This window comes from Lolium rigidum, chromosome 4, assembly GCF_022539505.1.
Source record: "Lolium rigidum isolate FL_2022 chromosome 4, APGP_CSIRO_Lrig_0.1, whole genome shotgun sequence".
Lineage (NCBI taxonomy): Eukaryota > Viridiplantae > Streptophyta > Magnoliopsida > Poales > Poaceae > Lolium > Lolium rigidum.
In genome coordinates this window covers 268636690-268663014 of record NC_061511.1, presented here as the reverse complement: position 1 = coordinate 268663014, position 26325 = coordinate 268636690, and the positions used below count along the sequence as shown (strand labels likewise).

Below are 26325 nucleotides of genomic sequence, written 5' to 3'. Positions count from 1 at the left end.
GAGAAACAAGCCTTGGGAACATGTTTACTGAGCCAAGAAGGAAGAGCCAGTTGTAAAGCTTGTGCACACACCATCTCAGGGGGTAATGCAGGCCCATAGACATTATGAACCATCCCAATATTGAGCACATTGTGCAACATCTGCAAACCATCCTCCTGTGGCTGGTGCTGCACTTCCATCATATTGACAGAGGATCCTGAGCTGTCAGACATATTGATCACCATAGACTCCTGGATATCATGTAGTACCACTTGCTGCACCTCCTCCCCATGCTCCCAAGCACCTTGCTGCTCATTGTTCATCAGCCCCCAACCCCCTTGCTGCTCATGGTGTCCTCCTTGATTTCCTTGCTGTTCATGCCCAAGATCCTACACTGCATCCCAACCAATCTCTGGAAACTGTGGGTTAACAAAGATGTTGTTGTTAGGCTGCAATTCTCCTGGGAAGGGGTGAGGGTTACCATCTGGTGGCATCTGGTCCTCATCAGTTGGCAGTGCTTCAGCAAACTCTGCTGTCAAAATATAAACTGGAGCAGTCCATGATTCTTTAGCCCCTCCAACTGTAGCAAATCTCCCAAACACAACGTCACGAGGCACCAACTGTGGAGAAGGGAAGGAAGCATAAACCAACACCCTATCTTTGACAAGATCATTATTGTTCCAGGTATGAAACTGACCAAAAGTGGCAACTGCCTACGCAATGTCAAAGTCATTGCGGTAATCTGGATGCACACCAAGGAACATCAGCCAACCACGACGAAAACCATCTGGTGGCATCTGGTCCTCATCAGTTGGCAGTGCTTCAGCAAACTCTGCTGTCAAAATATAAACTGACCAAAAGTGGAAACTGTGGGTTAACAAAGATGTTGTTGTTAGAGTGCAATTCTCCCGGGAAGGGGTGAGGGTTACCATCTGGTGGCATCTGGTCCTCATCAGTTGGCAGTGCTTCAGCAAACTCTGCTGTCAAAATATAAACTGGAGCAGTCCATGATTCTTTAGCCCCTCCAAGCGTAGCAAATCTCCCAAACACAACGTCACGAGGCACCAACTGTGGAGAAGGGAAGGAAGCATAAACCAACACCCTATCTTTGACAGGATCATTATTGTTCCAGGTATGAAACTGACCAAAAGTGGCAACTGCCTACGCAATGTCAAAGTCATTGCGGTAATCTGGATGCACACCAAGGAACATCAGCCAACCACGACGAAAACCCAGTGCAGCGCGATGGTTTTGCGGCGCCTCGCCCACATGCACAAACCTCAGCAATCTATTCTGAATCTGATATTGACCATGCTGTACTAGCGCATTCACCGAGTTTGGGCTACTCATCTGATAAAGACCAACACCAAATAAGCTAGGCTGGGACGTTACCACATTGCGCTGCAGAGGCCCGACGAGAAAATCGTGAACTTGCTCCCTCCAAAGCGCCATCGCTGCCGGTGGCGGCGGAGGATCAACCAGCACAATGCAGTAATCAAGATGTCGAGGTGGCGGATCTTGCGAAGCAAAGTAGAAGGTGCGAGGTAAACGAGTTGGACCGTCGTCGATGATCTCGTGCCCCCAAGGGAGCCATGGAGTTGCATCTACCTCGAAAACCGACATTGCCTGCGAGGAAGACGGACTCGCCGAGACAGGGGAAGAAACAGGGTTAATCTGTTCGAACTGTTGCAAGGTATCCAGAGTATCATTAATAGAAACAGAAGCCGAGGTGGCAACTCCTGAAACGGCAACCTCCTTATCCGTACGGGTACCCAAGTTTGTACCAATCTGTTTCCTTTTAGGCACCCAAACTTTCCCTCTTTTTTTATTATCCAAACACTTCTTTCTCACGTGACCATAGCTAAAACACGACCGACATCGAATATCATTGGTGCAATCAGGTGTATGGTGGCCCATACTTAAACATCGACCACAATTCCACACATTTGATGCCATGTCATCAATCATACTTTCAAATTCCTCTTCAGCCGCCTTAGTAGTCTCAGCTTGTGACTCCTTAGGCTCACCCAAGATTGGTAATTGCTCATTAGCATCATCATCCAAACTCTTCTGCACAGAAGGAAAAGGCTTGACAGTCGAATAAGAAATATGTGGTGCAGAGGAAGTGACAAACGTGGCAGAGTGAACGTCTGCCTCTGTTGCAGGCTTTACAGTGCTTTGATAACCCAAGCATGCCTCATATCCAAGATTTTTGGCAAAAACCAAATTCTTTTTAGCTCTATTCTTTTGATTTAAAATTGATTTGGGCATCTGCTTCTTGAGAGCTTCTAAGCCATCTTGCATGGTTTTCTTTGATGGACTCACCAGAGTCCATTCTTCCTCCATGTCTCTCTGCCATCTCTGAAACTCCCATGTCCAATTAGGCCCTCCTCGGCCCCACAGATAAAAATAGCATTTGAACTAAGAACATGAGAATTTCTTAAGCTTCAGAATATGAAAACCCACCTCCTTACTAGAGACATCAAAAGAGAAAACTCTATCCTGCAGCAAAGATACCTTTAATTGCCCACAAAAACCACCAATAGCAGCTTCCAAGGCAATACCCACTAAATCTTCCTCAAGTTTGAAAGTAGCTCGACCAAAAGCTACCACCATAATAAAATGACCAGAGGAAGAAGATGGATGGACCTCCTGATTAAATTTGTTCTTGACATCTTTAGCAAAATTGATACCATGAGAAAAATCCAGATCCTTAAAGAGAGCAGCATGAACAAAACTTGATGAGGTTGGAGTAGCCTGATCAGTTTGATTAGCAGAACCCTGTGCCAACAAAGTCTCCAAATGATTAACCACTGCCTTAGCCTTATTTAAACCATCACTTTCATCACCTGGGGCTGTGTCCTTAACAGATATATCATCCACAGCTGGATTAGATTTAATAAGCTTCCTCATTCTGACCACATAACCAGTGAAACGTATCTTTGCACCAACATGAAACAGATCACTAGATGAAACTCTCTGGCACCCAATGAGGGCACTTTTTGCGTTAAATAATCTGAGATACTTGTCCATGCAATAACACAAGGAGCCATCATAGGCTTTCATACTTCCTCGATTAAGATCCTTAGTGGTGGAATAGGTGATCTTCCAAGATCTGAACAAACTTGCTAGATCTAGGGTTTTAGAAATGTCATTCATCTGCACCTTCCCCATCCTAGATTGGGGCTCAGGAGGGGAAAGAATGCAATGATCCACTAGTGCATGAAAAACCGAAAACTCAACCACAGATCCAACCTCCAGCACATCATCTGTAGGATAACGTTGCATAGAAAACAAAAAATTTCCTACCGCGCAATCCAAGCCAAGATGCAATCTAGAAGACGGTAGCAACGAGGGGATATCGAGTCTCACCCTTGAAGAGATTCCAAAGCCTACAAGATGAGGCTCTTGTTGCTGTGGTAGACGTTCACTTGCCGCTTGCAAAAGAGCGTAGAAGATCTTGATCACGATCGCTTCCGGCGCCACGAACGGGCAGCACCTCCGTACTCGGTCACACGTTCGGTTGTTGATGAAGACGACGTCCACCTCCCCGTTCCAGCGGGCAGCGGAAGTAGTAGCTCCTCTTGTAACCGACAGCACGACGGCGTGGTGTCGGTGGTGGTGGAGAAATCCGGCGGAGCTTCGCTTAAGCGTGCGGGATGTGGTGGAGGAGAGAGACCGCTAGGGTTTGGGGAGAGGGGCGCCGGCTAGGGCACCCTTGAGGGGTGCGGCCATGGTGGTGGCTTGAGTGGCCGGCCAGCCCCTCTCTCCCCCTCTTTATATAGGTGGAGGCCCCAAGGTTTAGGTCAAAAGAGTCCGAATAAGACCCCAACAAAACCTTCCAAGTGTCCAAACCTAGGGGAGTGGGACTCCCCCTTTCCTTGGTGGGGTGGCCGGCCACCGTGGTGGGGAGTCCACTTGGGACTCCTCCTCCCTTAGGTTGGCCGGCCAAGGTGGGTGGAGTCCCTCTGGGACTCCACCTTCCATCCTTATTTCTTCCGGATTTTTCTAGAACCTTCTAGAACCTTCCGTAGAACCTTCCGGATCATTTTAATTCACATAAAATGACATCCTATATATGAATCTTATTCTCCGGACCATTCCGGAACTCCTCGTGATGTCCGGGATCTTATCCGGGACTCCGAACAAATATTCGAACTCCATTCCATATTCAAGTTCTACCATTTCAACATCCAACTTTAAGTGTGTCACCCTACGGTTCGTGAACTATGCGGACATGGTTGAGTACTCACTCCGACCAATAACCAATAGCGGGATCCGGAGATCCATAATGGCTCCCACATATTCAACGATGACTTTAGTGATCGAATGAACCATTCACATACGATACCAATTCCCTTTGTCACGCGATATTTTACTTGTCCGAGGTTTGATCTTCGGTATCACTCTATACCTTGTTCAACCTCGTCTCTGACAAGTACTCTTTACTCGTACCGTGGTATGTGGTCTCTTATGAACTTATTCATATGCTTGCAAGACATTAGACGACATTCCACCGAGAGGGCCCGAGTATATCTATCCGTCATCGGGATGGACAAATCCCACTGTTGATCCATATGCCTCAACTCATACTTTCCGGATACTTAATCCCACCTTTATAACCACCCATTTACGCAGTGGCGTTTGACGTAATCAAAGTACCTTTCCGGTATAAGTGATTTATATGATCTCATGGTCATAAGGACTAGGTAACTATGTATCGAAAGCTTATAGCAAATAACTTAATGACGAGATCTTATGCTACGCTTAATTGGGTGTGTCCATTACATCATTCATATAATGATATAACCTTGTTATTAATAACATCCAATGTTCATGATTATGAAACTAATCATCCATTAATCAACAAGCTAGTTTAAGAGGCATACTAGGGACTTCTTTGTTGTCTACATATCACACATGTACTAATGTTTCGGTTAATACAATTATAGCATGATATATAAACATTTATCATAAACATAAAGATATAAATAATAACCACTTTATTATTGCCTCTAGGGCATATCTCCTTCGATCTCCCACTTGCACTAGAGTCAATAATCTAGTTTACATTTGTAAAGATACAACACCTTGGCCTTCTGGTGCTTTATCATGTTTTGCTCACGGGAGAGGCTTTAGTCAACGGGCCTGACACGCTCAGAAACATATGTATTTTGTAATTCATTTGCGTCTCAACGCATCACTCATTTCCAAATGAGTCGGCATTAAATATGTTTGGTCTTCTGGTGGAACCTTAATTCCGTGGTCTGAAATATGTCACTAATATTGTCACACACAATATAGCTTCAAAGTTCGACACTATTGGAACTACACCAAGTTCTCAAAGAACTTCTTGACTTTAACATCCTTTGTCATTGTCAAAACAATGACATATTCTGCCTTCTTTTGTAGAATCCGTCACAATATTTAGAACTCTTCTAAATCTAGCACGAACAACTTCTAGCTCATTGTGCTACCTTTTAAAAACAACACTTAGTCTAATTTGAGATTGAAATTTTATTTTTATATGTGACAAAACAAATATCGGTGTAATCACCTTACAGCGATTTGTTTATCATTTCTCCATACAAAAAAAATATATATATATATCCTTGGTTCTTCTAAAGTACTCAAGGATACTCTTACTGTCGTCCAATGATCATCTCATGAATCATTCTGTTATATGCTCATAACATTTTAGAGCACAAGATATCTGATTTTGTACATATTATCCGTGATCTAAAATCACTCATGTGTTTTTACTCATTGAGTGTCAGACACACTCAAGTCTTGTTAAAAACTTCACATGACAAGAACATCTTCTTAATATTTCTATATTGAACTACTTCAATATCCATTCTATGTACTTTGACTTAAACTTATTATGTGTTTCAATCTATCTTCATAGATCTTGACACTAAATATATTTCAGTCCATATCCTTTCATTGAAATTAATTTCTCAATGAAACCTTTTAATCAAGTATATAATTACATCATTTATAACCAACTATATGCCATCTACATAAAGTATTATAAATATGTCTCAGCGCTCCCACTTAATTTCTTGCAAATGCAAGCCTCTTCATCGTCTCTGATGAAATCAAAAACTCTTTGACTATTTCATCTGGTGAAGATTCCAACTCCGCGATACTCACTTCATCCAATTGAAGTTTGTATACCTATCTAGTATTCCATGGATCAGCAAAACTCTTGGTTGTATCTTGTATACACCTTTAGTACACACTTCTGATAAGTAATGTATTTTGCCATCCTACTAACATATCTCATAAAAGAAATATGTAGTGATTACTAGAATAATCCACATAGACTATAAGCATTGCTACGGAAGATCTAATCTTATCATAGTCAACTCTTTGAACTTTGTCGTAAACAACTTTTCGACAAGTCAAGCTTCTTCAAGGATATTCCATCCAAGTCCATCAATTTTATAGATCCATTTACTTTCAAAAAGTATTCATCTATCTTGGATTTCATGGCGTATAGCCATTTTAACGAGTCAGGGCCCATCATAACTTCTTTATTTGTAGTTGGTTTATCATTGTTCAAAATCAATCCTTTGTCCACAAATCATTTATTTGATCACAAAGTAAACCATACCTACAAGGTTCAATATGTACTTCGATCTCCATGGCTAAAACACTTTGTAGTCATGGGAGCCATGATCGTCGTGGCCGCTTCCGAAACCAATTCCGATGCTTGCGCTACTCCGATCATTATGCTCGGGTTCATAAACCTTATCAAAATATATTGTCCTCCCACTCAAATACTTCACTAGAAACCATTTCTCGGAAATAAGAAACATTGACAAACACTTTTGTCTTTGTCTTGTGGGAAGAATTCCCAATTAAATCTCTGGGATAACCAACAAAGACATTCATCCGATTTTGGTTTGTAAACTCTTAGACCAAAATTTAAAGAAAGGACTATTAGGATTTATACCCATGCCATAACTCGTATGGTGTCATTTCAACGGATCATGATGATGCTCTATTTAGTGTAAAAGCGGTAGTCACTAAAGCATAATCCACAAAAATATAATGGCATCATAATATTTTATCTCATCATTAATCCAACAAGGTTTGGATACATCTCTCGGATACTATATCATCATTGTGATACTCCAAGAAATGTGAGTTGTAGAACAATTTCATGACTCTCTTAGATGTTCGCTAAAACTCGTAATTCAAATATTTTCACCATGATCCAATCATAGATATTTGACTTTTCTATTACGATGATTTCCACTTCATGCTGAAATTTATTTGAATCCATTCAAATGTTTCAAACTTCTTCCTTATTGAATATATCCACATATATACTCAATTCATTGTTGAAAGTTTTTATGAAGTATAAGAATCTCCCGCACACAACTATGCCCAGTGAACCATATACATCATCATGTATTTTTCCACTAAGTTAGTTGCCCGTTCAACTCTTGGCCTATGAACGGTATTTTAATCATTCTCTTTAGAAAAGATTTGCAAGCGCCAAATGATTCAAAAATCAAATGACTCCAAAAATCCATTTACATGGAGTTCCTTCATGCGTTTCTTTCTAACATGACCTAAATGGCGGTTCCACAAATAAGTGGAATTCAAATCATTTGCCTTATGGCATTTTAGCGTCAGTGTTATGTATGTGTGTTTCACCATTAAGATTTATAATAACTTATCCATCGTACATTGAGTAATGTCATAATTTGAACAACTCATTGTTTTCATTTGACCAGAGCAAAATAACAATTATTAAGTTCTTTATTATAAATTCTAAGGGCTAGATAGAATGCCAATGACGAACATAATAACACTTTATTTTGTTCCAGACGTGCATTCCTATCATATTCCTTGTCGATCACTTAGGCCATTGTATTCTTGTATTGCGTTGTTTTGTATGACACTTCATACCAACCAATATAGTACTAATACCCAAGAATTTCATAGTGTGACTTAACTAGGAATACAACCATAACATGTATATCATTTATATACACCCGAGCTAGACTTTCTAGTCTTTTCTTTTCTTTTTGCCAAAATATCTTTTGCAGTTTCTCTTTTAGCTTTCCTCATTATTCAGAAAACACTTCAACATCATTAACTTCTAGGTTTGTTGGTCAAATACCAATAACCTTGAGGTTCTTACTTTGAAGTTGATCATCATATGATAAGTGTTCCGGATTTCACTATTAGTAACCTTGTAATATGATGAACAATTTCACTCATAATTTTATCCATTGTATCATGATGACTTTACGAGACCATGTACGTACATGCTAGGCTCATAAAGTTTTAACCTTAGTATTCGCATGTGCAAATCTGGCTTGCACCCGTTGTATGCACACGTAGAATCTATCACACCCGATCATCACGTGATGCTTCGATACGACGAGTCTTAGCAACGGTGCATACTAAGGATGATAACTTCATGGATATGCGAATATCGTTAGTGCCCCAATAGTTTGAGGATTGTGACGCCTGGCGTCTTCAACCTTCATACATTCCCATAAAACTTATGAGTTTATGTAGTCTCACCATATAATATTCTATCATCTTGCAATAAGGTCTTAGATATCTCATATATCTCATACCTTGATTATTTCTGAAAACTAAATTTTCAGCTCCTTACTTTTCAAACAAATTTGAACTTCAAGTTCGACGGAGACAAGATAACTTTAGGTACTAATTGAAACCATAGCTCTTTGAATCAAAAATGTGAGGTTTACTAAAAGTTTGCAATAGGACTTAATCATTTCTTGATTCATTAACAATACGGTACCAATCCGTAAAGTTTCTTATCAGATTTTAACGGTATTTCTATCTCAATAACAAGACTACCGCATGGTAGAAAACGGATGCCAATACTACAAAATTAATTCAAAATACTACTACGACTATGTTTATGATAATTAGTTCATGTTTTAATCTAATTACTAATGAACTCCCACTTAATACAACATCCCTCATAGTTGTTAAGTGGTACACGATCCAAATCCACTACACCAAAACCGATCATCACGTGAGATGATGTAGCTTCAATGGTGAACATCAACATGTTGATCATATCATCCATATGACTCGTGTTCAACCTTTCGGTTTCCGTTGTCCCGAGGCCATGTCACGTACATGCTAGGCTCGTCAAGCAAACCCAAGTATTCCGCGTGTGCAACATGGCTTACACCCGTTGTATATGAACGTTGAATCTATCACATCCGATCATCACGAGATGCTTCGAAACGACGAACTTTGGCAACGGTGCATACGAGGGGAGAACACTTTATTATCTTGTTATTAATGTGAGGGATCATCTTATAATGCTACCGTCGCGATCTAAGCAAAATAAGATGCATAAAGGATTAACATCACATGCAGTTCATATGTGATATGATATGGCCCTTTTGTCTTTGTGCCTTCGATCTTCATCTCCAAAGCACGGACATGATCTCCATCATCAACGGGCATGATCTCCATCATCGTCGGTGTAGCGTCAAGGTTCATGGCGCCGTCTTCATGGTTGTTCACCTCATGTAGCAACTATTACAACTACTTTGAAATACTACTCAACATGAAAATTAAAGACAACCATAAGGCTCCTGCCGGTTGCCACAATACAATAATGATCATCTCATACATATTCATCATCATATCATGGCCATATCACATCACCAAACCCTGCAAAAACAAGTTAGACGTCTCTAATTTGGTTTGCATATTTTACGTGGTTTAGGGTTTTCGAGTAAGATCTAATCTACCTACGAACATGAACCACAACGGTGATACTAGTGTTGTCAATAGAAGAGTAAATTGAATCTTCACTATAGTAGGAGAGACGAGACACCCGCAAAGCCTCTTATGCAATACAAGTTGCATGTCGAACGAGGAGCAAGTCTCATGAACGCGGTCATGTAAAGTTAGCCCGAGCCGCTTCATCCCACTATGCCACAAAGATGCAAAGTACTCAAACTAAAGACAACAAGAGCATCAACGCCCACAAAACCATTGTGTTCTACTCGTGCAACCATCTATGCGTAGACACGGCTCTGATACCACCTGTAGGATAACGTTGCATAGAAAACAAAAATTTTCCTACCGCGAACACGCAATCCAAGCCAAGATGCAATCTAGAAGACGGTAGCAACGAGGGGATATCGAGCCTCACCCTTGAAGAGATTCCAAAGCCTACAAGATGAGGCTCTTGTTGCTGCGGTAGACGTTCACTTGCCGCTTGCAAAAGCGCGTAGAAGATCTTGATCACGATCGCTTCCGGCGCCACGAACGGGCAGCACCTCCGTACTCGGTCACACGTTCGGTTGTTGATGAAGACGACGTCCACCTCCCCGTTCCAGCGGGCAGTGGAAGTAGTAGCTCCTCTTGAATCCGACAGACACGACGGCGTGGTGTCGGTGGTGGTGGAGAAATCCGGCGGAGCTTCGCTTAAGCGTGCGGGATGTGGTGGAGGAGAGAGACCGCTAGGGTTTGGGGAGAGGGCGCCGGCTAGGGCACCCTTGAGGGGTGCGGCCATGGTGGTGGCTTGAGTGGCCGGCCAGCCCCTCTCTCCCCCTCTTTATATAGGTGGAGGCCCCAAGGTTTAGGTCAAAAGAGTCCGAATAAGACCCCAACAAAACCTTCCAAGTGTCCAAACCTAGGGGAGTGGGACTCCCCCTTTCCTTGGTGGGGTGGCCGGCCACCATGGTGGGGAGTCCACTTGGGACTCCTCCTCCCTTAGGTTGGCCGGCCAAGGTGGGTGGAGTCCCTCTGGGACTCCACCTTCCATCCTTATTTCTTCCGGATTTTTCTAGAACCTTCTAGAACCTTCCGTAGAACCTTCCGGATCATTTTAATTCACATAAAATGACATCCTATATATGAATCTTATTCTCCGGACCATTCCGGAACTCCTCGTGATGTCCGGGATCTTATCCAGGACTCCTAACAAATATTCGAACTCCATTCCATATTCAAGTTCTACCATTTCAACATCCAACTTTAAGTGTGTCACCCTACGGTTCGTGAACTATGCGGACATGGTTGAGTACTCACTCCGACCAATAACCAATAGCGGGATCTGGAGATCCATAATGGCTCCCACATATTCAACGATGACTTTAGTGATCGAATGAACCATTCACATACGATACCAATTCCCTTTGTCACGCGATATTTTACTTGTCCGAGGTTTGATCTTCGGTATCACTCTATACCTTGTTCAACCTCGTCTCTCGACAAGTACTCTTTACTCGTACCGTGGTATGTGGTCTCTTATGAACTTATTCATATGCTTGCAAGACATTAGACGACATTCCACCGAGAGGGCCCGGAATATATCTATCGAGTCATCGGGATGGACAAATCCCACTTGTTGATCCATATGCCTCAACTCATACTTTCCGGATACTTAATCCCACCTTTATAACCACCCATTTACGCAGTGGCGTTTGATGTAATCAAAGTACCTTTCCGGTATAAGTGATTTACATGATCTCATGGTCATAAGGACTAGGTAACTATGTATCGAAAGCTTATAGCAAATAACTTAATGACGAGATCTTATGCTACGCTTAATTGGGTGTGTCCATTACATCATTCATATAATGATATAACCTTGTTATTAATAACATCCAATGTTCATGATTATGAAACTAATCATCTATTAATCAACAAGCTAGTTTAAGAGGCATACTAGGGACTTCTTTGTTGTCTACATATCACACATGTACTAATGTTTCGGTTAATACAGTTATAGCATGATATATAAACATTTATCATAAACATAAAGATATAAATAATAACCACTTTATTATTGCCTCTAGGGCATATCTCCTTCATCATCATCCTTACACATGAACTTACCAATGATTGGTGAACCTTCCACATCCACCAACACGATCCATCTCTTAGCAGGCCAGATGTGTAACTCACCATCCAACAGATTCCGAACACCATTATCCAGATCTTCCACGGATGAATGGGAGACATTCCAGATCCATGCAGGGGAAGACATGGCGAAGACAAGATGAAAGACCAGTTACCTTGAGGAGGAGGAGGAGGAGGAGGAGGAGATCACAATGATCGGATCAGAAGGACCCAATCACCAAGATCTCAAGCGATCACCGGCGATGAGCACCTAGGGTTTAGTGGAGTTTGGTCGCCACGTCCACGTCGCCGGAGATATTAATTATTGTAAGGGTATTACATACCACGAAAGTGATGAGTTCCTATATAGAACTAATTTCGGCGACACCTATTTGCACAATCGTTGATGTATCACGTTGCAAACCCTACGTATTGCAAACATGTTTTTGTGGCAGCGAGCTAATCACCGAGCTAACCAAAATGTCGTGGAAATATTGTCGGCCACGCGCCTTTTCCTTTTGGCTCCCAGTGAACACCGCTCAAACTATTTCCGATGCACTTGACATCTAGCTCGGCAAATATAAGTCTCTTCTCTGACTTACTATTATGTAGCAGTGAAGAGTGAGCCGAGGATTCCTTTTCTATATATATATCACTTGGCAGTGGGGTTAGAGCACAACAATAATGGGTGGAGTTGTTGAAGGGCTCCTATTAGGTGCATGAAAGAATTAAGAATCTCCGAACTTATTTCCTAGCTACCACGACCCATGTATGCCACTAAAATATGTACTACGACATATTTTGGACTCCAGGAAGACCCTAAGTGTTTGGAAAGCTTTTCCGAGATAGCGTAACCATCCTCCGGAGCATCCCGTGCTTGGATCCTCCACCTCCGGAATTGTATGATTGGTTCAGTGGAATGAGAGGGGGACACAAACGTTGCTTTCCCCATCATGCGTGAGTGGACTCGGTCTATCCAAACCGCACTGCATGTTCGTCGCCTTCTTGCTTTGTCTTTGTGCAGGTGCTCGCAAGACGCCACGCGTGGTCTCACGTCTATTAGTGCATCTCCCAGACCTATGGAGATGGAGAGGAGTCCTCCACTAGCTGGTAGCCGCACCGTTGGGCTCTCTCAACACCGCCCTCCTTGGGTGGGGAGAGAGAGGGGGGGGAGACAGGGGACACCCATGGCAGGTCCCTCGTTTGTCTAGATCTGTTTCTCTCCGCCATGAGAGGAGTGTGCGGCACGCTTTCGAGATGGAGGACACAAGTGTGAAATCATCTGGGGTAGGATTACACTTTTTCTGTGGTAATTTGGGATGGCGCCATCTTATGTAATCGCCCTAAAGGAGTACCATGCATGTTATAGTGAGGTTCGTGTTCATCCCTTGGCCTTATCGTTGCGTTTGGTTGGTGCCCAAAACAACCCTACCACATCTTCAAAAAAAATTATCAATCCTACCAAAAATTCAGCCACGATCTCAAAAATAATATCGGCTAGCACATACAAACATTGGCCACTATGGTCCACCTGCAAACGGCATATAATTTCACATATATACGAGTCAAGGAATATCTAGCATAGGAATCTTACCAGCCCTATTTAGAGCTTTCTAGACAAATCTCCAACTCATTGAAGTAATTTTGTGGGGTGACGTCGCAGATGAATGACCCCTGTATTACATCTTAAAAGTTCTTCCTGGTACATCACGGAGAATCATACATGCTACAACTCTGCTAAAGACAGCGTAAATCATGCGATAATCAAATTAACTGAATAAACAAGTAACAGTCAACATGACATGTTCGACATACAAACATAATCTGAACAATATTAAGGTTGCACACGTAATGGAAATACATGCCTATTGCTACAATATACGATGTACAGTGGAAACTCAAACTTATTATAGATTCACCTCGCTATGTTGTGGGCTCTTCCTTTTCGAAAAAAAAAACTGGCTATGTTGTGGACTTTGCATTGCCTATGCAGAGGGAGAGTAATCCATTTTTCATGTTCTTCAGCTTTGTGGCCACATCGTTCATTGCCAGCCTTTGCTCAGGCGATTCGCTCGAACACATCAGACCCAGCTCAAATATTGACACAAGAAGGTTGTTAGTCATGCTAGTTGGAGAAGTCCCCAAAGAAATGTCGGTCTGGTGATCAAAGCAAAGATTAATTTCTTCATCTTGCAGTAGCTTGTCGTCCACAACATCAATAAGAGTTACAGGAAATGCTTGGGAAACCCATTGCCTCAGGCTCAATTCTCCGGTGAACATGGGGTCACTGGGTCTTTTTCCACAAAAGACTTCGAGCAGCATTATTCCAAAGCTGAACACATCACTTTTCCGTGATGCTTTTCCCACCAAAGCATACTCTGTTCATGAAGTAATTGAACAAAAACACATTTGTAAATAATGAAATGAAAACTGCCTATCAATCTTACCAGACAAGGTGCTGAACTAAGAGTGATTAGTGCAAGTACCTGGTGCCATATAGCCAATTGTCCCTGGCATACTCGCTGAAACCACAGAGTTGTCATTGCCTAGAAGTAATTTTGCGATGCCAAAGTCGGCAACATGCACCGTCATCTCCTCATCAAACAACACATTGCTAGGCTTCAGGTCGCAGTGTAGAACAACTTGATAGTGATGATGGTGCAGATACTCCATTGCCTCCGACACGCCGATCATAATATCCAATCTCTTGATGAACCCTAATGGTTCCCTATATTCAGTGTGCAAGCGTGCCGCCAAGCTACCATTGGGCATGTACTGAAGCAGCAGTGCTCTGAAATCCATGTTGGAACAAGTATTTAATATCCTTATCAAGTTACGATGCCTAGCCATCCGCAACACTTGACATTCAGCATCAAAGCTCCTCACGGCCTGCTCGACTTGCATATTGAGCACTTTTATCGCAATTACTAATCCATTGTCCAGTTGGCCCTTGAAAACTTTGGCGAAAGTCCCAACTCCAACTAAGTTACTTTCGCTGAAATTTTCGGTGGCACGAACAATCTCGTGGTAGGATACTAACCTGTGGCTAATCACATCAGCCATGTCAGAAGAAGCCATAGCATCTGGTTGCTTCTTGTTTTTCTTTCTGAGCATTAGGTATAAGCAAGCTGCGAAGGCACCAACCACAATGGTGACAGCTGGGACTACAAACTTGAGGATGTGTCGACCATGAGTTGGGTGAGACTTGTCGAGACATGGTGAGAATCCTAGACGGGGAGCACCACATAGCCCAACATTCCCCATCAAACATTGCAATGTGAGATTTGAGAAAACACCTCCAGTTGGTATTTGGCCTTGTAACTTATTGAAGGAGAGATTTAGATTAATAAGGTAGGTGAAGTTTGGAAAGTAATTGGGTATAGTACCCGAAAGTTTGTTAGATGATAGGTCCAAAGTTGCTAAACTGGTTAAGCTACGGAAAGAGGCTGGGATGGAATTTTCGAATGAATTGTGTGACAGATTTAAGTACGTTAACATTGCGAGCTGTCCAAATGAACTTGGAAGGCTACCAATTAAGAGGTTGGAAGACAAATCTATTTTGTCAATAGCTTTCATGTGGCCGGGATCAGAAGGCAATGCACCGGTTAGGGAGTTATGTGACAAGTTTAGTCCAACAAGGTTATTAAGGTAAAACAAGCTTGATGGTATGGTGGAAGAGAGAAGGTTACAAGATATGTAAATGTACTCTAACATGGTTAGGTTAGCTAGGCCATCTGGTATGCAGCCAGAGAATTTATTATCGTTGAGTAGCAACATAACAATTTTCCTTAGCATGCCAATTCGAGCCGGAATTGAGCCAGACATGCTATTTCTAGAAAGATCAAGTGCTTGGAGATTCTCCAACATCATGATGGACTCTGGGATTTCTTTTGTTAGTTGGTTGTTGGCGAAGCTTATTGCACGGAGATCACTTAGATTTGACAGTGTAGCTGGAAGCCCGCCTGTTAAGTTGTTGTTGATTCCTGTAAATTCTAACAGATTTTTAGAGAGATTTCCAACATAGTTGGGCAGAACCCCAGTGAAGGAATTGGTTGATATGGCAAGGATTTGGAGTTGCCTGCAATTGCAAAGGCCGGCCAAGAATTCAAGATCCCCATGGAGGTGATTCATTCGAATATCAAGGCGTGAAAGGTTCCTGATGTTTCCAAGTGTTGATGGTACTGATCCAGTCAACATGTTTGATTCTAGTGCCAAGAAATACAGTTGAGACATGTTCCCAATAAAGGTGGGAAAAGGACCTGTAAGCTGATTGTAGGAAAGGTGGAGGTAGGTGAGTTGTCTCAGTTTTGCCAATTCCACCGGAATCTGTCCGCTTAGGTTGGAGAATGAGAGTTCAAGCACACTAAGCTTAGTGAGATTGCCGAGCACAGGTATGATTGGACCGGCGATGCCATTTTTTGCTATAGAAAGTTGGGTGAGCTGTGGAAGTTTAGCCAGCCAAGTCGGCATGACATCCACAAAAAGATTTCCCCCGACGTCAAGTGTCTCAAGGTGCTGGCATGCCGCAAGGGCTGATGGAATTCGACCAGTGAATTTGTTTCTAGAAAGAGATATTACTCGCAGCATAGGCAGGCTAAAGCTTTCGTTGCTAGGTATAGGCCCTGTTAGATTGTTGATCCCTAGGACCATATCCACAAGCCTAGACATGTTGAAGATGTTAGGAGGTACTGGACCGGAGAGCTGGTTACGTCTCAAGTCAAGAACCTGAAGCATGAGCAAGGAACCAATACCATCCGGTATTTGCCCAGAGAGCTCGTTTGCGCGTAGAACAAGGGCTTGTAGCTTTGTGAGGTTTCCTATGGTATGACAGATGGTGCCTGACAAGCTGTTAAAGCTAAGATCAAGAATGGCGAGACGACTCAATCTACCAATATCAGATGGGATGGAGCCCGAGAGATTTGTGCCAGTGAGGTTTAGGACAAGGAGGAAAGAGAGGTTACCGAGATAAGGTGAGATCACCCCTTGGAGGGGCATGTCTGGCAGTGCAAGAGCGGTGACGCGCTGTCGGCGCCGGCTGCAAGAGACACCGGTCCAGTGGCAGAAGGATGTATTAGTGGTCCAGTTCCTGCCAAGGATGCCGAGAGGATCGGAGAGCTGGGCTTTGAAGGCTAGCAGCGCACCAAGGTCTGTGCCATTATTGCGAAGGAGGGAAGGAGCAACCAGCAAGATAGCTGGTTGCGGCAAGAGCAGTGCAAGTACTATGAGAATGAGAGGAAAGGCCATGGGAGCCATGGAAAGTATTAAGAACTTGGATATTCTGTGAGTTATAGAGCCTGCTACATACGATGTTGTTACTTCTTCATGGTTTACTTATAGAGCTCTTCTATGTTAGGTACACGGTACAGCCCAACATGTAAGAGTCGTGAATAAATCCCGCAGTTGATTGATTGACCTTGACTTTATAAAGATTGTCTAAACATGTAAAATGTTAACCATCTTGAAAGGTATTGCCGGTCATAACTCATCTCACAGTTCATCAGGACTTCAGGAGGAATAGGTTCTTTCCTCGTCAGTCCTCACCAAATTGTAAAGCTGATTCTTCCGTCCACATCAATGCTATTTTGCCGTCATCAGTCATATTGAAATACATGCCTACAATGAAAGGGAATGTACGGAACAGTTCAAGAGGTTAATTTTCTTACTTTTAGCTGTAAGATCAATTTGGTGGTATCCCATCTTAAATAAATCTAGAACTGGACTTAAGATGGTTCAAACTTAGTCTTCTAGACAAATTTTTCTCAGTTTATTTTCCCTCAATTAGCCACTCATGTACTGAAGTGATGGACCTCCAGGAAAAAGAACAGTACTTGAATCCAACCGAAATGGATTTTGCAAGAAGAATTAGTTTGATCAAGATGAAATCAAATAGATGGAATCCTTAAACTTGTGTAGAAGAATAAGCATGGATCGAGTGCATCCTAATTAAGCTTAATCTTTCTTCAAATCAAGTACCTGAGCTGAGTCAATTATATTAGAACCTCCTAATTCTGTATGCAATAGTGCAATTGATGCTACCAAATAGTGCCAATCACTACGATTTAAGGAGTTGGTTGGAATCACAATTGTTGGTGGTGGGTTCAATGTTGAAGTGATGGACAGTTCAACACTAGCTAACGGGAGACCATGACCTGTGACAAAAGGAAAACCATGATATCACTTTGCTCCTAAGACATGAAAGCACCGTGTCTTGACTCTGGAGGGGAATTCCGTGAGCAGTTTCAAAGAGAAAAGTCTACGGACATTGTTTTCAAGATCAACAAACTCCACTTCCTCCTAGTATAGCACTAACTCAGGTCTATTCCACAAACGTCAGGGAAGCATCGGGCACACCTGTAGAGGTAAAACTCGCAGCAATACGATGTCGCAGCGACATATCATTTTACTGATCTGGAAAAAATGCATCCAGGCATCAAACTTGATGCAATTTCTACAGCGCATATTATTTTCTAATGAAAGATAGTATTTTTCATGGGAACCACAAGCCATCGCAGCAGGGATGATGCCAAACATCCGACTGTAAAATTCCACTCACTGTTCAAGGAGCGGCGGGTTGTGGGTACCGTGATGTCATGCAGAAGCGACCTACCTGGCAAGCAGATAAGGATCTCGGGCACCCCATGAACGCCGCTTGCAGCTACTTGGTCTCGGAGATGTGGCAGGTGGCGGCCGGAGTTCAGAGGGATGGCTGGCGTTGGGAAGAGGAATACCTAGCGTAGGAATACGGCGAGCCCGATAAGGGCTTATTAGAAATCCCGGCCCAGCCCACTAAACTAATTTTGTGGCCCGAACAGATGGCCCATCCTAGCTGAGCTAAAAAAAACGTATTTGTTTCAGAATATTGACCTTTACCAAACCCACGCGAGCCATCATCTTTAACACGTAGAAAATGGCAGAGAACAAATTTACACTTCACATTATATCACATTATATCATATAGGAAGTAATACATAAGTTATGCAAAACAAAAAAAACTTGTAATCATATATAACCCTGGGTTCATTTATCACCCGAACCAGACGAATTTAGATGGAACCTTCATGTAGATGGTACCTTTTCCGTAAAATCTTTCTACAATGCGATCCTGCTTTCTGATTTACCAGTTGACAACAATAAGAAGATTTGGAAGATGAAGATACCATTAAAAATTAAATTTTTTGGATGGTATCTTCGTCGTGGGGTTATTCTCACCAAAGACAATCTTGTTAAGCGGAATTGGCATGGAAGTACACGATGTGTTTTTTGTCATCAGGACGAAACAATCAAACACTTATTCTTCGAGTGCTAGTTCGTGAGATCTATATGGTCTGTCATCCAAGTAGCGTCTACCTTGTATCCTCCGACTAGTGTCGCCAATGTCTTTGGCAATTGGCTTCATGGTATAGATTCAAGGTTTAAGTTGCTTCTTAGGGTGGGGGCGCTTTGGCTATGTAGAAATGACAAGATCTTTAATGACAAAAATTGTTCTTTGTTGCAGGTCATCTACAGATGTACAAGTATTCTCCGTTCATGGTTACCTCTACAGCGAGTGGAGAACCGACAGCTATTTACGGAGGTCTGTACACGGTTGGAGGCTACGGCCAGGGATAATTTTTCCCTACATGGGTGGCAGCATAGTCTACGGATAGATGCCCCACCTACACTTTAGGCGTTATATGATTCATCGTTCCGATATGTATCTCGCCTAGTTTTTATTATTTATCCTTTTGGACTTGAGACAACAAAACGGTTGTGTGCATCCTGGTTATGCAGAGGCTGGATGTAATTGCTTATTAAAATAATAAAGCATCCTTTATCGAAAAAATATATAACCCTGGCATGCATAGGTTTTAAATAGCGCGATATTTCTTCGTTGCACGCTATAGCATATTTGGAGGGTCTACGTTAAATTTTAGTAATTTTGCTCGCTCTCGCGTTATTTACGAAATAACATGCTATATTGCGCTAAAATTTCATAGCGTTAGCGTGCTATTTTTCAAGCTAAGTTCTTTCACTTTTTCGTGGTGATGAACTACAATCTGATGGTTCCTCTTCTGAATCAAAAGATAATATCGCTAATGCTGATGATTCTTAGTAAATAATTTATACTACTTCCTCCGTCCCAGTTCGCAAGGCAAATTCCCAAAAAATATTTGTCCCAAAATCCCTCACCTCCCAGGCACATTTTGCATTTATTGTGGGAGTAAACTAATTCATTTTTGCATGCAAACACTCCTCTTTTCATCTCCCACCACACACTAGTACTCCATGCATGTTTTAACGTGCAAATTTAGAGCCAATGAGAATTCACCTTGGGCAAAGATATTTGAAAACTTTGCCTTGCGAACTGGGACGGAGGGAGTATGTTGTTGCCTTGTGGAATGCTCATGTTAACCTTCTAAAAAATTGGAGATCTATTTTTTGTATGTGGTTATGTATGTATGATTCCGTCATTTTTGGACTATATATCCAACATTTTTAGTGAAATCCTTTATTTTAGGCTACATTTGTTTTTTTTCAAAACACTATTTGAAATATAGCACGCTATTACCATGATATAGCGTACATACGTTTGAAAAAGGCTGCCGCTACTTTCATTTAGCACGCTATTTAAACTTTGATGTATACCCAAAAAACGGCGTAAGCTCCAAATTAAACTTTTGCTGATTAACCTTGGTTGACAGAATTGTGATTCCTAATCATATCGGAACCTCCCCTCTATGATAGGATCGTAAACCGTAGGATCGGAACTATCAAAATCATAAAACCATATAAATCCTACTTAATATAATCTTAGAATTGATCCACACAATTTGAGTTGTAAAGTTGTAAAATCGCATAGTTGAATCATGATTCTGATAACTATGGATGAACTCATGTTGAATAATTGGGCTAGTGACATCCACACAAACCTGGGCTTGCACGAGATCGTGCAATACATGTTGTTGTGGCGAGAACTAAGTTGCAAGGATAATATGCACAATTTTTGAGTCGCCTCCCACCTCTGCGCCACGATTTTCATAACAAAGATTTGCAACAATATAACTAGCAGAGTTCACTGCATGTCCAGAATTCAAAAGAAAACTGCAGTGTTCAGTGTCCTGAAACTAGAATGGAGAAGGATGCATAAACTGAGAACAACCTTCATGGTAGAATTATTATTCGAATTTCAGATAACCTTTTCGACTTCAGAATTTTGCACCCTAGTGTACTCATCAGAGAATTAACTGGGCCAACACAAAATGGTAAGTCTAGGTTGCTGTTGTCACACATAACCAACAAAGAAGAATAGAAAGAAAGGGTGATGCCTTTGGTTGGAGTGAAACTTCATACAGCACAGGTAAACTCAAATGCTACATCCAAGATAAATGCAGCTAACAGAAATGAAGTTTTTGCCAGAATAAGAACGCGGCCATTACAGACCAATGTCACTGCTTTATTATTCAAACAGGTTCTGAACTTTTAGAACCGTTAGGTCAAAGCAATGTCACTAGAACAGATAAGTTTCGCCAGAAACACAAGAGCCACAGAGTTTTTCTCAACCTATATCTCTATGCAAAAAAAATTAAGATTTCTCATGTCGCAGTGTCCGAGGCAGCGACACTTCTGAAGAGGTGAACTGTAAGGCAAGGAGACCTGCTCTGTTCTTTCTCTACTCTGCATCGAAATCCGGGTATCGCAGCCCGCCGTTTGCTGAATTAGGAGAAAATAGTGAAGCAGTATTAGCAGAAATTAGTGAAAAAGTTAGGCATCATGCCACATGAACTGCAACTGTTGCAACAGATCAATGATCCCATATTGTTAAAACAATTCAACAGCAAGATCAAGAAAACAGCTGATGTATAAAAACCTGTAAATAATTTAATGTGCAGAAACTAGCTTTCATGTAGTGCTGCATTGAATTTTGCTCACATTCATTGAAAACAATTACAGTAGGCCAAAATAATTACAGTAGTATAAATCAGTATCTTCTTTGTGAAGCTGAACTGAGGTGAGTGGATTGATTTGGGTTTTCAAGTTCCAATGTTTTTCAGTAGCAGCAAATGTTATTAAATTGAAGAACTGTATCATATGAACCTGGGACAGTTGTTTCAGACCCATTAATTTCAAGTGACTAGTGAAATGATTTTCCCCAGCAACCAACCAGCTTTAGGCAACTTTCTAGCATACACAGACTGATAAATCCAAAAGGCACAATGTAAATACCTATTGTTTAGGTTCAGCTACCTTTACTACTCATATCTACAAGACTACAACAGTTCATACTATTCCCAAAATTCCTAACTGAAGGAACTCAGTGACAGTTTCAGTACATTATTGTTCTCGGACTACGATTCCTGAGTTCTAGTGACTACAATAGTTTCTTGACACTACCATTTAGAATAATCTGATCCGAACTGTAACGGTTTCAGTATAAGCTTTCCAAACACATGCAGATAAAAAGCACTCCAGTAACCAAAAGATCATGGCCATGCAGCAATAGTATCTGCCAGTTCCAGTACATATAACAGGGTCTCTCACCTGGCTCCGGCGTGATTACGAGGGTCTCTCTGCTGCGGGATAGGTTGACGCCGAGTGGGGTATTGCGCCCGTATGTGCCCGCTCGGACGTACATGACGAGGTCGTTGGAGACGTTCCCTGGGATGCCCAGCCGGCTGACCAGCTCGTTCCTCAGGCGGTGCACGGACCTTCCCCTGAAAGTGAACGAGATGTCGTTGGCGTACAACCCTTCGCCGTTCCCCGTGAACATCACCACCCGCGAGTGCTGAAGGACGGAGAGGTGGAGCTGCGTTGCAGAGAAGCATGGTTATATTCAGCAAGTCGCAGGAAGTCAAGAAACAGAGGCGGCAACCAAGAACTGCTCCCAAGCCCCAACAGAACCAAGGGTTGCTCCCAGGCGAATGAATTTAGCACCATTTCCGATCCCCGCGGTTAAATTTCCGATGAAGGTTAACGACAATCTAGATTATGGAACCGCCCCCCTAAACCCCGAAAGCAACTCGAGAAGAATCCAGAAGCGGGCGGGCATGGCGAACTCACCCTAGTCGGACGTGGAAGGCGGGGGATGCGGTCGGTGATGGGGACGGGCTCCACCACCCAGCGCATCATGGTGCTGAGTTTGTCGACGTCGTGGACGCTGACGACGCTGTCGTTCCAGATGAGGTACTTCCCGTTGCCGCGGAGGTAGCCGTAGCTGTCCGGGCCGCCCTGGGCGACGTGGCGGCGGAGCAGGATCTCGCCCCGGGACCCGACCCTGACGGGCTGCCACCTGATGGCCTCATCCTCGAGCCCGTCGTAGCTCCGCTGCGCGACGCGGAAGCCGAGGCAGCCGAGCGGCGCCGGGGCGTCGGTGGCGTAGAGGTAGCGGCCGTAGGCGGCGCTGTGGAGGAGCACGTGCTGGTAGTCCCCGTAGTAGCGGTGCACGAACCACGCCACCTTCATGGACGCCCGACGGTGGCCGAGGGAGACGCCATCCCCGTCCTTGTCGGCGCGGAGGTAGGTGCCGTGCACGGCGCTCCGCAGCCGCACCGGGTACCCGTCGGGGAACTGGTCCATCGGTCGCCGCCGGCGCTGCTGGACCGCCGAAGAGCAGAGGCGCGCGGTGGCCGCTGCGAGGTGGACGGAGAGGTGGCGCTCCGGCGAGGGGGTGAAGAGGAGAGGCGAGGCGAGCGATGTTTGTTGAGAGTTGAGGCGGTTACCTTCGGGCGCCAAGTATTTCAAGGTGCCAGCCTGACACGCCATCGCCGTGCCGGGCTTTGGGCACAAGATGGGCTTGCGGGCTGTTTTCTCGGCCTGGCCCGCCAGGCCCAAACCCTCACGAGCGCGGGTCTCTCCGGCGGCGTCGGCCAGGGCCGGCTGCGCTGCACCACCCTTCCCTTCCCCGGAAGAGCCTCTCCTGCCGCTCCAGCGCGCCGGCGCGGCGACGAAAACGGCCGGTGGCATTGCTCCCTCTTTTTTGCCCGGCTGCCCCCGCGCGACGACGACGGCGAGGAGCGAGTGAGCCACCATCAGATCCAGCTAGGATGTGTCGTGCGCGCGCGCGTAGTCTCCCTCCTCTCCGTTGCTCGACCAACGCAGCACGCACACGGCACACTAGACACTACTGATCATCTCTCTTTGGATTCTTTTTTGTACTTGTAATAATGCACTTTATTGAATTCGAATATTAAGGAGTTTAGTCTGCTCTGATAGGACGGCAAGAGCTCTACAGAAATGGGCCAAATAAAGAATGAAGGAAACTATGGCTAAAAGCTAATATTGCACATGAAGTAATCTTCCAGCTAGACTTGGCTCCCTGTGTTTTTCTGATACACATAGACATATTATTTGTTGTATTTGGATTTATAGAACTTAAATTATGCATTTAGCAAGTTTTGATGTTTTTTTTTTGCGAATGCAAGTTTTGATGTTGATACAAGCATTGTAATTATTTGACATGTTTTAAATTAGTATTAAAAGCCATGCGGCCCGGTGGTGCTAATCGTGAAAATAGAGAGCTATCACAAGATGAGCCACTGCAAAGAAAATTTCTGAAACCTCGCCTGCTAGGCCTTTCGGTAATTAACATAATTCGTTTGAAGCAACAGTCTAGGCAGATTTGGATAAAAGGGGGAGACCCCCAACTCCCAAAAATTCCACCTTAAGGCCCATGGGAGTAGGGAAACCCATGTACCGAAATTAATTGGGCGGCAAATATAGGTTAATGAACACAAATACAAATACAATGCACAAATTCTCTTCAACCATTTCCAGAACCTCATCGGCACCCTGGGCCAACGAAGTGTGGGCCCTAATTGGACGGCCTTGGGGCTCCCAACCCTTGATCTATCACATCTTGAGGCACCTTTCTCGGATGAAGAAATTATGACTACACTTATGGATATGCACGGAGAGAAGTCGCCTAGGCTAACGGTTTCACCCTTTTTCAAGCATTGTTGGGAATGCATCAAGAATGATAAGAGTGTTGCATTGGGATAGTTACACGAGCTGCATGCAAATAAATGGAACCTCTCGAAAGCAACGGGAGTGCTTTTGATACCAAGAAACAGGGGCTAAATTAGCCTACGACTATAGGCACACCAGCCTGATGCATGTGATGGCAAAGATTGCATGCAAAATTCTTGCAAATGTGCTAGCCCCAAAGCTGAATATTCTAAAGTGTGATCATGGAAGCCAATAAAAATGTCCTTTGTTGTTCCTCAAGTTAAACATCACCAAAGCTTTTGACTCGATTAGGTGGGGCTCTATTTTATATGTTTGTTGCCGACCAAAACCCACCGGCGAGCAGCGATGGACAACACGGAGAGCCGGGAGACTCCCAGGACTGCTGGTGGGCCCTGGTCCCTCGGGCGACGGCCCGCAATGCTCCGGCACACGTCCTGGCTAATGCAAGGGCGTGCCACCTGACCTATACCTGGTCAGGAAGGTGATGGATTGCTTCGATTAGTTTTCTGCATGGCAGACACGTAAACATTAAATACGAGCCCGATCGGCTCTCAGATTACCCTGTGAATCGGCTCAAAGAGCCGATTACCCCATGGTTCACGTTGGATTTACGATAACATGGGGGTCCTGCTTTATCAATATAAAGTTAAACCAATCTACGACAGTCTAGGGTTTTCACCGCATAACCGGAACATCCTACACGTAATTGAGCCTAGCAGATACGTAAGATGATGGAAAACCAGTCCTAAAGAGGCCTAAAAACCAATACGAAGTCGATCCCCGGAACAATCCCTCTAGGACTAGTAAACCATACCTTACGCACTACCGGATCGTTCAACCCGTTTGCAAGGCCTAACCATGCGGATATCAAACCAATCCTTGGAGAACAAGGAACAACTATAACGGATCAGATCTACTAAATAAAGAACAAGCAAGATGCTGCCCTTACACCCAAGATAGGTGCAAAGGCAGCTAGATATTGAGGGGCAGCGTAGCTAAGCAAGCATATCATGAAAGTATCGACGTCAGCCCCAAAATATCCACGATAAGGGTGTTGCTCGCCATCAAAAAGGCTTCAGTACGAGCAACACCAACAACGAATAAGCTGATATCGCCTAGATCGCAAGATGCGATCTAGGCAGCATGTTGCTTACCGGAAGAAACCCTCGAAACAAGGGGTGGCGATGCGCCTAGATTGGTTTGTTGTGAACGTGATCGCCCTCCTTTCTCAATAACCCTAGGTACATATTTATAGTCCGTAGACTTTCTATCTTGGGAATAAACCTAGCTGTGTACGACTAAACTCTATCTCTTAATTCTAAACATAAAACGTAATCTACCATAATATACAGATACACGGGCAATCTAGCCCAAACTCTCGCACAAGGCCGATTCAGAGACACTTTATATGCATGTCCTCTAAGCCCATCCGATCACGGCCCATCTCCTGCTCTGGCTAAATTCTGGTGATAACACATGCCCCCCTGGTTTTGGCAATAATAATTCCAAAACCACTCTGTTTTTTCCTCATCGGGT

The 26325-nt window shown here is 43.4% G+C and overlaps 2 protein-coding genes across 2 annotated transcripts; both read right to left on the bottom strand.

The window, feature by feature from the left end:
• Positions 1-13655: 13655 nt before the first annotated feature.
• Positions 13656-18438, bottom strand: LOC124707721 (LRR receptor-like serine/threonine-protein kinase FLS2). The gene is made up of 2 exons (XM_047239400.1): positions 14334-18438; positions 13656-14225 (listed from the first exon to the last, which is right to left on the bottom strand). The coding sequence occupies exons 1-2, from the start codon at positions 17098-17100 to the stop codon at positions 13810-13812; spliced, it is 3183 nt and encodes a 1060-aa protein (XP_047095356.1). The 5' UTR covers positions 17101-18438; the 3' UTR covers positions 13656-13809.
• Positions 18439-21496: 3058 nt separating this feature from the next.
• LOC124648756 lies at positions 21497-23400 on the bottom strand. The gene is made up of 3 exons (XM_047188466.1): positions 22885-23400; positions 22366-22630; positions 21497-21537 (listed from the first exon to the last, which is right to left on the bottom strand). The coding sequence occupies exons 1-3, from the start codon at positions 23398-23400 to the stop codon at positions 21497-21499; spliced, it is 822 nt and encodes a 273-aa protein (XP_047044422.1).
• Positions 23401-26325: the final 2925 nt, after the last annotated feature.

Bases quoted from the DNA above. Each gene is read 5' to 3' on its own strand.
- LOC124648756 (XM_047188466.1), bottom strand. From the start codon at position 23,400: ATGGACCAGTTCCCCGACGGGTACCCGGTGCGGCTGCGGAGCGCCGTG. The intron at 22,631-22,884 runs GTGAGTTCGCCA...TCTGCAACGCAG, and splicing joins GCCTTCCACGTCCGACTAGG to CTCCACCTCTCCGTCCTTCA. The intron at 21,538-22,365 runs GTGAGAGACCCT...CTCCTAATTCAG, and splicing joins CGTAATCACGCCGGAGCCAG to CAAACGGCGGGCTGCGATAC.
- LOC124707721 (XM_047239400.1), bottom strand. From the start codon at position 17,100: ATGGCTCCCATGGCCTTTCCTCTCATTCTCATAGTACTTGCACTGCTC. The intron at 14,226-14,333 runs GTACTTGCACTA...CTTCATGAACAG, and splicing joins AATTGGCTATATGGCACCAG to AGTATGCTTTGGTGGGAAAA.